The sequence below is a fragment of the Zingiber officinale genome, chromosome 11A, assembly GCF_018446385.1.
Source record: "Zingiber officinale cultivar Zhangliang chromosome 11A, Zo_v1.1, whole genome shotgun sequence".
In the NCBI taxonomy this organism is placed as follows: Eukaryota; Viridiplantae; Streptophyta; class Magnoliopsida; order Zingiberales; family Zingiberaceae; genus Zingiber; species Zingiber officinale.
In genome coordinates this window covers 72,976,718-72,990,357 of record NC_056006.1, presented here as the reverse complement: position 1 = coordinate 72,990,357, position 13,640 = coordinate 72,976,718, and the positions used below count along the sequence as shown (strand labels likewise).

The 13,640-nt window shown below is 36.4% G+C and overlaps 3 protein-coding genes across 4 annotated transcripts; 1 reads left to right on the top strand and 2 right to left on the bottom strand.

Annotated features, from left to right (window-relative positions):
* Positions 1-1,808: 1,808 nt before the first annotated feature.
* On the bottom strand, positions 1,809-11,969 carry LOC122030905 (uncharacterized protein At4g19900-like). The gene is made up of 6 exons (XM_042589950.1): positions 10,708-11,969; positions 10,021-10,170; positions 9,260-9,397; positions 8,916-9,098; positions 6,922-8,443; positions 1,809-2,538 (listed from the first exon to the last, which is right to left on the bottom strand). The coding sequence occupies exons 1-5, from the start codon at positions 11,892-11,894 to the stop codon at positions 8,257-8,259; spliced, it is 1,845 nt and encodes a 614-aa protein (XP_042445884.1). The 5' UTR covers positions 11,895-11,969; the 3' UTR covers positions 1,809-2,538; positions 6,922-8,256.
* On the bottom strand, positions 2,111-2,536 carry LOC122031455. Its single transcript, XM_042590572.1, has one exon. The coding sequence runs from the start codon at positions 2,534-2,536 to the stop codon at positions 2,111-2,113; it is 426 nt and encodes a 141-aa protein (XP_042446506.1).
* Positions 5,620-7,268, top strand: LOC122030906 (cytochrome c6, chloroplastic-like). Of its 2 annotated transcripts, none has more exons than XM_042589952.1 (6): positions 5,620-5,791; positions 5,862-6,024; positions 6,578-6,666; positions 6,741-6,772; positions 6,842-6,905; positions 6,976-7,268. In XM_042589952.1, the coding sequence occupies exons 1-6, from the start codon at positions 5,729-5,731 to the stop codon at positions 7,114-7,116; spliced, it is 552 nt and encodes a 183-aa protein (XP_042445886.1). In that variant the 5' UTR covers positions 5,620-5,728; the 3' UTR covers positions 7,117-7,268. The 2 variants fall into 2 exon arrangements, with proteins under 2 accessions (XP_042445886.1, XP_042445885.1); XM_042589951.1 differs by having other exon boundaries at positions 5,621-5,791; positions 6,575-6,666.
* Positions 11,970-13,640: the final 1,671 nt, after the last annotated feature.

The following is a 13,640-nucleotide window of genomic DNA, read 5'->3' as shown; positions in this document are numbered from 1 at the left end:
TAATCTGCAATATGTAAACTAACATTCTGGTCTGTGTTTCACTCTGCAGGATAATCTGGAGAGTAAGAATAAGAAACCTTCTGCAAAATTCAGTGGCCCTCAAAGGAAATCAAATGCCTCTACGGAAAAGACTGAATCTAACACAAACTCAGGTTCTTCATTGTTTGAAATCCTGCGACAGTCATCTATGCACTTCGACAAACAACTGGAGAGGAAATTAAAAAGTAAATCTAATTTATACTGTAATAGTTAAGACTTTAAAATAAGATTACTATAATGTGATATTAAGATTACGGATTAAAATTATGAAAGTAGTCTCTGGTATAATATAAAATAAGATTACGTTTTAATATAATCTGCCCTGTTTTTCGAGATGTCATACTGATAAAAAATTCGTCCTTTTATTATAATAATTATGACCATAGCACAACAATATTGAAATAAATATTAAAATAAAAATATTTTTAATAAAAAAAAAGATTGTAGGTAGTTTTTTTATATATATTTTTAAAAATGGCACCAGTTTTTGACAATAATGAAACTTAAAGGCGTTTTAAAAAAAAAATTTGCTGAAAACTACATTGGAATAATTTAAAATTTTTTCACTTTACCTCCATGTTCGGCTTGGAGGACGTGGCAATCATGTGGACACATGACAACTCTGGGTGAGGATCATTTGGAAATAATTTATATATTTTATAACTTAAATTTTATTAATTGATCTTCATGGATTACTGTCCACTTGGCAAAAAGGCTTCTTGAGAAGATATTTCCTAGATGACCATGCTAGAGAAAAGCTAAATTCTTACTATTTTTTTAAGCATTAAATTCTTACTATTTTTGTATAATCCAGAGTGCGATTCAGCTAATCTAAAAGTAGACGGTCTGACTCTTCTTGTTGGAGGATACAGATTGAGGATGATCCTCAATTGAATGCAACATCAATGGCATATAAGCAAGATGACTTTCTATACTAGGTTGGATGACGAATTATACAATATGTATAGCTCGACGAAGATGGACAAGACTATAGACATGTTAGACGAGAAGTATAAAGCAGAGCACATCACATTGAAGAAATTCTTAGTCAAGAAGTTCTTGGACCAAAAGATATGCCCACCAATTGAAGAAGATATGCTAATCAACAAAGTGTCTAACAATTTACTCTCCATAGTGCATTCAAAGTCAACTTGGTGGATACCCCGGAAGAGTGTTGGTTCGCACTGGAGCCACTCAACAAATTTGCAAAGATAAGGAAATGATCTTCTTGTATACTTCGAACTTGGTACAATGAGGTCTTTATGGGAAACTCTTCGACATCCGATATCATAAGCATTGATAGAGATTATTGAAGATGATCTTGAACAAAAAAAGCTAATGCTCATTGATATTCTGCATGTTTCTTATATTCAAAAGAACCAGTATCTAGATTATTGTTAGTCAAGAGCTATACCAATAGACAAGGTTATTTAAAGATGTAGGTCATTTTACAGTAAAAAACTAATTTGAGGAATAAAGTTTATACTCTATTTAATTGAGTTATTTGAATTATGACATGACCAAGACAGATACAATCTATAAAAATTAGCAAGATTAAGATAATGGCTAAGTGTTGAGTTCGACTCAAGATACAAATGTAAGACTTGTATCGAAGTTACACAAGCCAAGTTGTCCCTTCAATGAAAAGGATAGAGTAAAAACAACTCTTTTCGGCATCTCCTAAAACTTGATCTTGTTGAATTGGATGATTTTGATTGGTTTTCTTTCATTATTACTTTAGGCACATTTAATAAAGACATCTCCATGAATGGAAGAACAAACTAACATGAGACATTCTCATTTCAGAAACAGCAGTTTGACCTGGAACACACGACAATTGCACCTTAACCAATTAACTCATGAACATGCAACAATTCCTTCCAAAAAAATGACATGAAACACCACGAACTTGGATAAACTAACTGACGACTGTTCCAGATAAGGAAACTTATGAACATGCAACACTTCTAAAAGAAACTATCATGCACCTGTTGTATCATGCTACTACACTTATTCTCACAAAAAACACATGCAATACCACAAATCCCAAACAGACAACAGTATATAATGCTCAAAGTCGAAGGGAGAGATCAAGATCATGATCAGGAAATTTTTGTTGACCTATGACAACATGATTAGTTTGACCAATGTTGGAGATGAAATCTCTAGTAACTGGTCTGCCTGCACTGCAATTATTACCTCCTTCATTAACATTCAATCTTTCTGTTTTTGATCCACCTGGTGGTTCCAGTGGCACCAGAACAAAGCATTCAGATGGTTCTGGTTTCCGATTCGGTGCTACCTTTGCCTGTTGCCTCTCAGTCTTGTGTGCATTCTGGTGCCCACCAAGCCCTTGAGGCGTGCTCAGCATCTTGTTGCAGTACTTGCAGGAATAGAGTTTGCGTGGATGCTGCCAAGGATCCATCACAAGCATTGCTGCGGCTTGGACTTGAGGATCCATCACAAGCCGTACCCTAGATTGATCTCGACGATCCATCACTGCTAGTGCAGTAGAATGTATTAATAGCAGACAAGATATAATGACGATGTGAGCGATATATATAGGAAAAAAGTTTGCACTAAATCTTTCGAGATGTAGTTTTCCGTGTACTTTTTGGTGCCTTAGATATGCTTTCATATTTGGTGGTTTTTTATATCTAGCTAGGGATATAAATTGATATGGAAATTAATGAGATATATATGTGATTGAATGCAATAGTGAATCCAAAAGCAAATCTAACTAGATTGGCAAGGGGTGATGCAAGTGGTTTTATATGTGCCTTCCGAGTGTTGCATCACACCTTTACCCTATTATCAGTATCTAACATGAGATTTCCTTATAGTGACGAAAATATTCTTAATCTTCCATCTGATTTACTCCATTCCTCCTATTTGATTTGGTTTGGTTTCTTTTAGATATATCTCCGATTATTCCGCAATCTACCATAGATATGGTTATCACTAATATAGAAGAGGTACCATATATTATCATTATAAACATATCAAATGCAATATCATTACTCCAACACAAATTTGCCATCAAAAAGGGAGGGGGATGGGAATGGGAATGCACGACATTTCCTACCTCTTGTACTTGCCATACTTAATCAGTTTTTGCTGTTCATCAGACATACTTGCCATCCTTCAAATCATCAGACATAGCTTACCATCCTCCAAATCATTAATTTCATTTGTCATTCTCGACATGTATGGCCTACTATTCTTTCTTGCTCATTGTTGACATCAAGCCTCCCTTCCTTAACTGTCACAGTTCACTCTCACTATGTTTCTCTTCCTCAACCTGTAGCATCGGTCAAAATTAATCACATGCATCATCAAATGATTCCTTTAGCATTGGTTGGAATCAATCGCACACATTATTGGTTGATTCCTTTAGTAGCTATCACTTCATTTTATAATACACACAAATCATGTGGCCATACTAGTCATCTAATTTAACATTATGTGAAAATTGAAAATCGATAGACTAGATATCTCATAATCTCAAAGTTTATGTAAAGCACTTATCTCATACCATCTTACTTGATGCAAATTAAAGACACTTTGAACATCTCTGAAGGTACTTTTATATTTTGTCCTTGAGTGTTGCAGCGCACCTTTAATTACCAAACATAATCCCCATATAGTTGAAGGGGAGCCTTAGCACAATGGTAAAGTTGCTGCACCTAGAGGTCACGGGTACTGACTGCCTTTTTTAATCTCCATATAGTTGCATCCAACCTAGCTCATCACATGAAATTCAAAAATATCCATACTAATCCACAAGCCCTATTTAGGTAGGTTCAACGCTGTGCTAGTAGGGAGGTTATATTTAGGCAACCACACGACATAGTAAGTACACATTAACCTTAAGAATCACATGTTCGATCAAGTCCAAGGAACACTCTTAAGCTTGCCTAGAACACATCTATTGAATGTTGCTTATCCAAAGGCACCTCTCTCCCCTCCAATTAATTTGCAATCTCTAAATTCTAACTTTTCTTGCCATTTCATATACTTCATTAATTTCTTAGTCTTTGGTAGCGACTAATGTAGCAATTAGACATGACTCCTTAAACTCCATCCATGATGTCAATTCTATGCAAATCCCCAAAAGAATCAATCTTCCTTGACAATGTTTAGGAATAATGATTGGTGTTTTCCCAATAATTGCCTAAAATATAACACCATCATGTTGATATTAGAGGAATGGCCTTGCAAACATGGAACTTACATCTCATGACAACAAAAGTAAAGAAACAAATGTGTTGATAACCCAACTAATTAAACTAAGATGAAGTCCCCTATCAATCTCCATGATCCCCAAGTAGTATCTTTATCCCATTCCATCCAATGGGTGACTACAAAATTATTCTCTATTGAATCATCCCTATGATCCTTAAGAAAGTCACCAACGAGGACTACCAACCTCAGCTTCCATGGTACTTAGGCTTCATTTACATGACAAGAGACATCAAATATTATATTTGCCTACCCTCTCTTGTTAAGTGTAGACATATTGCACAGGGATACTGCAAGAGTGTCCTAGACCTAGGATAGAAGGAATGCATGAAAGAGGTTGGCATGGTACTTAGGCATAGATATTGCATGTTATCTTGAACGTCAGTGTCAGTGTCAGCCCCATTTCTCCCTCATCTCATTGTTGCTTTGTCTCACTATCTCACTTAGTATTGTAGCCCTCTTCCTTTCATCATCTGAGCAAAGAAACAATTGCCGACATTGGTTCGCCTGAAGCAATAGTTGCTGCCAATTGTTTGCCCAAAGAAACAATCACCATCATTTGTCGGTGCGAAATTTTTTTATCGCTGTTCCTTCACGTGAAGAAACTATCACTGCCATTCATTCGCGCAAAGAAATAGTCATTATAGTTCATCCACATTAAGAAAGATTCATCCTCCCTCACCAACATTAGTCCGGCAAATATTATCCATGAGAACAAGACATCAACGCTAGTCGCCTTCGACTTCGGATCATTTTATTGATACACACCACCATTGCATGCATCAATCAGTCAGAATGAGAACAAAGAATAGAGTTTTGATCGCGAAATTAGTTTTTCTGCTTGCCACGTGCTGATTTTAGTGGAAAGGAGTGATTTTAATTTTTCTATAATATTCACCCTTTTAAAGGAATAAAGAAAAATAGTCATTTTTTCCTCTTCTTCCAATACCATTCTCTCTCTCTCTCTCTCTCTCTTCAATTTTAGGAAACAAACCCTAATTTTTTCAATCAATTTTTTTTCATCAACCTTAGACAATACACACTAAGCCTAAGCCTTGCAAGTGCAGAATCTTGCAAAGACTCACATCCAAACTCAACCCTAAGCCTAAGCCTTGCAAGTGTAGAAATCTTGCATGAAGACCCGCAACGAAACTCCCAGTAGGCAGTAGCAGTCCCTTGACTCCTGCATTTCATCAATCGTTTGTTTCCTTCGTAGTTAAATCTTACTGTCCTTGCATTATCTTGGCCGCAATTTGTAAAAACCTAAATTTTAAGGAGCAATATATATTATATATAATATAATCTATATATTATATAGTACAATCCTATCCATCGGTCCGGTTTGATTTGTCCGGTCCGACCCCTATCAAATCCCCCCCAAACCGTTTTCTCAAACCACTCCCGACCACATCTATTCGGGATTTGCCTGCTCCGCGAGAACGAGAAAATGCAACCATTTTGCTCGGTTTTCACTTGCAGCAGCACCTCCTGCTGCTTTTTCCGCTCAAAAGTAAGAAAATTAATGCTCAAATTCTTGCAGCATCAATTATAATCTCAATTAGGAATTGTTATATTGACAGATGGAGGAGACTCCACTCTGCCAAAGGCAAGAGAGGCAGAAGAAACTGCCGCCGGGAGGAGGAAGAAGTAGTGGCGATGATGGCGGAGGAGGAGCAGTTGAGGGGCTGGTGGCTGCCGCTGTAACGCTGGTCTTATCCACTTCCTGCCTCGCTTCTGCTCCGGGTGAGAGCCAGTTTAATTGTCGTTGTCTTGCAAATAATAGAAAGCATAAAAAGCTACATTTCTATAAAACAAGGCTAGCAGTTTAATGGTTGAATTGGTTAAACCGATAATAGTTTATAAAATATGATTTACAAGTACCAACTATTTATGTAAATTTAACAAAACTAAGATAAACTAGTAAAAAAAAATTGAACCTAAAACCTAGAAGTTCAATAAAAATTATCCGGGCCAGTAAGTGTTCCTCATAATTTTGGTTTACTAATGGAGTTTTTGTCAAATAGGAAAACCGAAGAGAGAACCGATAAGGTTAGCAATTTAATGGTTGAATTGGTTCTACGATAATGTTCAATAAAAATAAGAAATATTTGAACATAAGACCAAGCAATTATATAATAAAAAAAAAGTCCCAACCACTAGATCTGCTTCTACTGTTTTTGGCTTAATATATGGAGTTTACGCCAAATTGAATTGTTCTCGGATTCCAAGTTGGACCAGTTGATCAACCCAGTAAACACTTGAAAAATTTAGTGTTTCAGCTTATTTGTTGCAGTAGCCTATAGCCTGTCCATGTCGAATGGAGCAGCTTTGTTTCAGAAAGCCTGTATTGGCTGCCATGATATGGGAGGCAATATTTTGCAGCCTGTAAGTCCATGAATTCTACCCTTTTCATCAGATCAGTTTATATCTAGTGATTTCATCAAATACCTCGTTTCCAGGGTGCGACTCTCTTCTTAAAAGATCTACAAAGGTAGTATCTGAGCCAACAAACGTTGTGCAAATCTAAGGAGGATTAACTCGATCTGTGTTTTCTTGGCAGGAATGGTTTTGACACGGAGGAATCATTATACAACATAACATACTATGGAAAGGGAAGAATGCCAGTGAGTAGTCAAATACCTTTGTGTCATTTGCAGCTTGAGAGTGGCGCAGAGATGATTACATTTCTTTCAGGGATTTGGAGAGCAGTGCACGCCGAGAGGGCAATGCACATTTGGACCAAGGTTGCAGGAGGATGAGATTAAACTCTTGGCAGAGTTTGTCAAATTGCAAGCCGATGGAGGATGGCCAAAGTTGGAGATCTTTGGAGATTGAATTCCTCATGGAACATGTTCAGATTGTCATCTCTTGTTGAAATACATGCTGTACATAAGGTTGAAGAGCTTTCATCAGTGTTGAATTGTAATGATTGTGCAATTCAGAATAACAGCAAAAGACTAGATCAGTAAACTTCCTGTTTCGAGATACTCCCAAATAAAGGATGAAAAACTAAAGTTCAGCATCTATTTAGACTTTGAATGAGAGAGGTGCAAAAAGAACCATAATCAGATATTTCAATATGTGATGATCATGACAGTTAGTTTAATACATCACAGTTAGTTTAATACATCAGAACCAGAACTTCTGTAAGATTCAAATCAAATCAGTAATCAAAATAAAATGGCAAGAATTCTCATCAGGAAATTCAAGCCATTAGATCTACCTAGGGAGATCCATGTGATGCAAAATCAGCAAGAGAAACGATCTAATAGGAAGTATATAATTGCAGACCAAAATCTAACAGAAGCGTCCATTTTTTCCTTGCCAATTTCATCAGCAATGATCACAATCAGGTATCATCAATACTAAAAGTATATAACCTTTCATAGTAATAACACGCTGAAAGCTAATAATTGTATCCAAAGGAGGTGTTGATAAAACTTAAAAGTACAGGAACATTGCTATGATTTCATACAAACAAGCCCCTTTAGAAGAGAAACTTCAGGCTAATGAATGAATCTATAGCTCAGAAATGGTATGGGCCACAACATTATTCTGGCATACCAACATAAATGCCAGTGTTTTACAATGTGGCCAATGAAATTCCATCTAACCTATAAAACCATCCCTTTTCCTTTTTTTAAAAACAAAATTATATCCGCAATTCTTTATTATCTCGGGAATAGGCCATAGCACTTTGTTACCAACAACATTAAAGAGTCACTTATCTCTAAATCCTGTATAAAGCTTGTCTCTTAAATAAATGACTTTCTTGCAACAGCAGCCAAGCGCAGTAAATTGATTCACCAAAGATGATGTCACTCAGAAGGTACCAATTTCGCCTAAAGCAGCTGCTTTTTTATTCTGATAATGCCCCCTTGATTTTTGTTTTCAGCACCCTGATCATGCACGTTAGCACATTTTAGAGACAGCAAAGGTGGCATCAGTTTTGAAGGTTGGGCTGTCCCAGTGAAATCACAACAGACCGTGACAATGAAGGGAATATTGATTGAGAAGCCGTTCCACGAGACTGTTAGGCTTAGGAACCAGCGCAAATGTTAAGCCATTCCAGAAATGGAATGTGGTTGATTCATTCACAATCTTGTTCAAAAGAGCATCTTCTTCAACTCTTTCAAATTCACCAGAAGGCTCTGCAAAATACCTGTGTAGTATCCAATTGGATTGTCAAGTGAATCTTCCATAATGATGGAACCTTAATTGAAAATGATGACAGAATCATAAATGAGGTGTCCAGCAGTATAACAGAAATTCGCTAATAACAGTCCTTGCTAAACAGAGAAGAAACTTATCCCATAAGACAAATTGGGCATTGTGCTCATGTTGTGTTATAACGAGCAAAAACTACAAAAAAAAGTCACTTTAAATGCAAATTAAGAATTAAATGATAATTTAATTAGGAAATCAAATTCCACAGACTTGCATGAATGAAAATTATAAATTTTGGACAGAAAATATCAGGCTTGATCTTCAGTTTTGACACAGTTATCGTCTACAATAGCCAAGCTGATTTTTGTTTGGTTCAAATGAAGGTAGTGGATGAATAGTTTGTGATCTGACTGAAATAGTTCTTGTCAATTAGAAACAAAAAAAACAATCTTAAAAAAATTGAGCACCTTGTGATATTTGTCGAACTGATAGGATGAAAGATAAATTGAGGTTCCATCTGCATATCAAACTTATCAGTCTTGTCAGAGACCCTGTTTATTACTCGTGTCATAAGCTCAGCCCCATTCCACCTTAAAAGGTTGTCATGATATGTTGCAACTAGTTCTTTAAGGCACTCCAGCATCAATGAACTGCAGAGATATATGCAGGTGTGTGAGAGAATCAACTAATAATCCTATAAATCAGCAAATGTAAAGCAAACAACATAAAATAAAACAAAACTGTTTGCAAATCCTGATCATGTCATCTTGTTAATCCTCATTTTTTGTAATTTCCGAACATGCCTGGGTACCTGTTCTTCTCAAATGCCATGACTGCACCATTGAAGACTGTACTGCCAGATGTGTTAGACTCGATTGATACCAGGTTCTTAAGCAGGTGCAGAGGCTTTAGAACTACAATATCTGAATCAAGGTATATGCCACCGTACCTACAATTTTAGAGGTACAAACTTATAGTGTGACATAAGGAGGAAATATATAGCTTTGGTAGTCATAAAATTTATGGTAATATAGTAGTTAAGTACCAGACTGCCAGTAACTATGTTTTCTATATTGTTACAAGGTTTGTTGGTCAATTATTGGAATAAGGTTACTTCTAAATCGTAGATTCTAGTAAATTATCGACACAAGAAATGAGAAATAGTTACTTGGAAATCTTGCAATTGATAAACAATGTGCAAATGATAAACAAGTCTGCTACATGAATCTTATCTCTATTAAATTATGCAAGATCACATCACAAGCGTTATTGGATCTCTCAAAATAATATGCAACTGAAAAAAAATAAAACAAAAAAAGAATAAAATAAAAGAGAATTTCGTACATAGTACATGATGGATGTAGTAATTATGCTTACTAATCATTGCTTATAATATTGTATGCATATATAAAATAGACAAAAGAAAAAAGTCAATAATAAACAAAAATATAATTTAAAATTCATGGGTATGCTGCCGCTTCAATTTTTAACTTTAACTTGCATTTCTTTTTTGCAGAAGAAGGGTGTATTCATAAAACAACTCTTACACGAGCAATAAGATTAAAAACTTACTTGAATAGAACAGCAAGACGCACTAACTCACTATAATGAACAGAATAATACTTCGTCTTCCTCCAATCAAAGAATGCAGATGAAAAAACTCGTGCTTCAGTGTCCTCTAGAAGTTCCTCAAGATTTGGCATTGCAACAGCAACTCTATACCTGTGGCAAGTACACGATGTAGTCAATAAAAGGCACTTGGATGCATATTCACATGAAAACAAGCATTTCTTCAGTACACATCCTTGACAATAAGTAAAATAAAATCATGAATCAACGAAGCACCTAAGTATGAAACTGTTATTTTTGAATTTTATTTTACTGTCCTCTTTTGAAATCAGTATTGGATATTCATAGGAAGAAAAATGAAGTCTCGATGATGGCATCTAACCAGACCAATAGATATATGAACTATAAATACACAATGAGGTGTAGATGGAGATCAAATATAACTGTACAAGATCCAAGAAGCATGTATGGAGAAAAAGTTAGAAGTTTTAGTAAGCTAATCAGCCGAAAGTATCAGAAAGGATGTTCAGTTAACTAGTATGTGGGGAAAAAAATCTGACTTGCGTGAAATCAAGCAGGAGCGTTTCTAGAAGGAGGAAGAATGTGAGCAAGACATGGAAGTAATGCTGGACACAGCTCGTCGAGCAAAACCTTTAAAGGAAACTACTTTTTAGATAAGGAATGCAATACCCCTCCTTGACTAGGTCCCTGAAGAAGCCCAGCTCCATTGTCTCAGAGAACACAACAACGCAAGCGTCCCAATGATGGTGAAGAAGACTCTCAAGGCCCAGGCGATGCCGGGGACCATAAGTCCATTGTGGACTGTTCCACACCATGAATACTGTTATGCCGCATTGTCCACTGCCCAGAAATTGTTCCATAAACTCCGAAAATGTTAGATGGGGATCCAAACCAGGAAAATAGCCCCATCGCCGATCATGAGTGTGCATTCGACCCTCTTGGGTATGCTTCTGCAGGTGCCCATTTGAGATCTCCTCTTGCTTCTCCACTACTAGTGTTCTTCTCCTCTCGGACCTTTTAGCATCATCGCCCTTGCGCAAAGTTAGTGGCGTTCTCTCCATCTCCCTCAACAGCGTCCTTTGAATCAACCGATCGCCTTGAGTGAGGGTCGTTAGTCCGGGGCCGTCTGGATCCTGAAGCAAAGGATGGTTCCTGGGGTTCAAGAGTTCGAGATTAGATCGGAGCATCCGCTCCCGTCGGAGGAAATTCCCCTTCCCCTCCAACCAACGGGCCCACCCATCCCGCAGAGGTGACTCGCCGGAGCCCGTTTTTAGCAGTAGAGCGTCCTCGACCTTCCGGATGGAGTCGAGCTTGATCCGCATGTCCTCATCCACCGGCTGATCATCCGACGCGAACGAGATCTTGCTCCTAAAGGGGCAGGCACCGTAAGACGAGGGAAAGCGTTTGCGCTGCCAGTCCTGATCCGCCGGGCCAAATCGCCTGCGGGCGACGCCGAGGCCATGGTCCCAGAACAGGCCTGATCTGGGAATATCCTGGACTGAAGTCTCGTCGGTATCTTGCTCATCGGAGTCCTCCTCCTCCACCTGGGCGCTTCCACCACGTTCCACTTCCTCCTCGACGACGTCAAGCTCATCAATCCTGTCCTCTCCTGGGTCGGTCTCATTGAGCGGATCGATGTCGTCGTCTTCGAAGAGGGCAGTGTCATGATCAGGAACTGGGTCAACATGGGTGCGTCGGGGAAGGACGGAAGGGAGGCCGAGGCGGAGGGGAAAAGAAGGGGAGGAGGAGAGGCGACTATGGAGTACAGAGAGAGAGAAGAGAATAAGAATGAGTGCTGAGGCGGCAGCGCAGAGCTGGAGGCCGTAGCCTGGCCGCCGCCGCGCGTGGCGGAGCATCACGGTGGTTGTAGCGGCCGCAACTGACGCGCAGTGGTGGTGTTGGGGCGGCCGACGTGCCAATCTGCAACAATTGTAGCTAGGAAGGTAAATAAATAAATAAATAAATAATTTCGACTAATAAATAAAAATGGAACCAACAAAAGCCAAAAAAAAAAAAAAACAAAGGCAATTTACGTGTCATTTTACTTAACTTTATACAGTGCTTAGGTTAAAAAAAAAATTATATTTTTATATGATAAACATCAAATTACTTAATTATCTCTCATATTTTTTTTAATACAAACCGTTTAAAAATAAATATAATTATTCTTAAATTTAATATATTAAATTAGAATCTAATATATTTTTATATGATTTATTTTAGATAGAAAATATATTTGATTCTCTTAAAATGATTTTAATTAGATGAAAAATATATTAAATTTTTTTTAAATAATGTTGAATTTTGATAGAATTATGTTAAATCGAAAAAAATAATGTTCAATTGAATAAAAAATATATTTAATTATATTTTTAAATGATAAATTTTGAAGAAATTATATTTATTTTTAAATTTTTTTATACATAAAATATATAAAGGGTAATTTGATAATAATATTTGAGTAAAACTTTATACAAAGGAAGTAGAAATAAAATTTGTTGGATATAAAAATTATATGTAGAGTTGAAGTTGTGATTAAATTTTTTTCTCCAATTTATTAAAAAAAACAAGTACCGTTTAACTAAAGCTTCGCCCAACAGAAAATAAAATAAGAAAAGGCGCACCATATTTATAAATTGCCATTAACCTTGTCGATATATATTAAGCGTTTCTTTTTTTAAAAAAAAAATCCTTTGATGTCAATATTGGCACCAACCAAATGTTTTTGAAGATTTTTTTTTAAAGATGATTAATCATTGTCAAATTAATATTGACATCAACCAAATCTATTAGAAATAAAAACAAATAGATATAATATATGATAAATCTAATTAATCTTATTAATTAATTTTGGGGCGATTGATACGATTCTATGAAAATTTTCTATAGCCCATCACGATAAATTGGGAAGCGTACATGGTAAGGAGTTCAAAAGCTCAACATCTTTTGGTTGTGCACCCCATTTAGAAGAAAAATTCTCGCAAATATACTATATCTAGGAATTGAACCGCGGGTACTTGGGTGACAATCTGGATGTCCTATCGTGACACCATAGCCTGGGGACAAAAAAAAATATAACATCCCATGAAGGAGATGCATTAGTAAAACATTGAAAATAAATCATAAATAGATATATCGTCCCCACAGGTGCAATGCAATGGTAAAACACTTAGAACAAATAAGAGAATCAAAGTTTAAATCGTAGTAGAGATGAATATTTTGATGATCGATCTTTAAGTGTGAATAAGTTGTGCTTAGATTTATTCAATAGGTAAACTAGAGAAGAAGATTATCTACCTTTATAATTAATTAGGTGAAACTTGTAACGACCCAATTTTTCCTATTTCAAGTTCTAAAAATCCTTATTAATACTTAGAAATGTTATAGAAATATTCTAGAGATTTTTAGAGTATTTTTACGTAATTTTTGGAGGTCATTTGGTATTTTTACTAAACCTTAGATTAAGCAGGGATTCGCTTAACCAACAGACCAGTCGTACTTTTCTTAATTAAACCTATATCGAAATATAGTTAAGTTATAATGAAAACCCAAAGTTAGAACCTAAATATTAAAGGATGAGTTAATAGCGTTTGGGGATTTTA

Excerpts from the sequence above, each read along its gene's own strand:
- LOC122031455 (XM_042590572.1), bottom strand. The coding sequence starts at position 2,536 with ATGGATCGTCGAGATCAATCTAGGGTACGGCTTGTGATGGATCCTCAA.
- LOC122030906 (XM_042589951.1), top strand. The coding sequence starts at position 5,729 with ATGCAACCATTTTGCTCGGTTTTCACTTGCAGCAGCACCTCCTGCTGC. Across the intron at positions 5,792-5,861 it reads GCTGCTTTTTCCGCTCAAAA|ATGGAGGAGACTCCACTCTG; the intron begins GTAAGAAAATTA and ends TTATATTGACAG. Across the intron at positions 6,025-6,574 it reads CTGCCTCGCTTCTGCTCCGG|TAGCCTATAGCCTGTCCATG; the intron begins GTGAGAGCCAGT and ends TATTTGTTGCAG.
- LOC122030905 (XM_042589950.1), bottom strand. The coding sequence starts at position 11,894 with ATGCTCCGCCACGCGCGGCGGCGGCCAGGCTACGGCCTCCAGCTCTGC. Across the intron at positions 10,171-10,707 it reads AGGGACCTAGTCAAGGAGGG|GTATAGAGTTGCTGTTGCAA; the intron begins GTATTGCATTCC and ends TACTTGCCACAG. Across the intron at positions 9,099-9,259 it reads ATGGCATTTGAGAAGAACAG|TTCATTGATGCTGGAGTGCC; the intron begins GTACCCAGGCAT and ends ATATCTCTGCAG.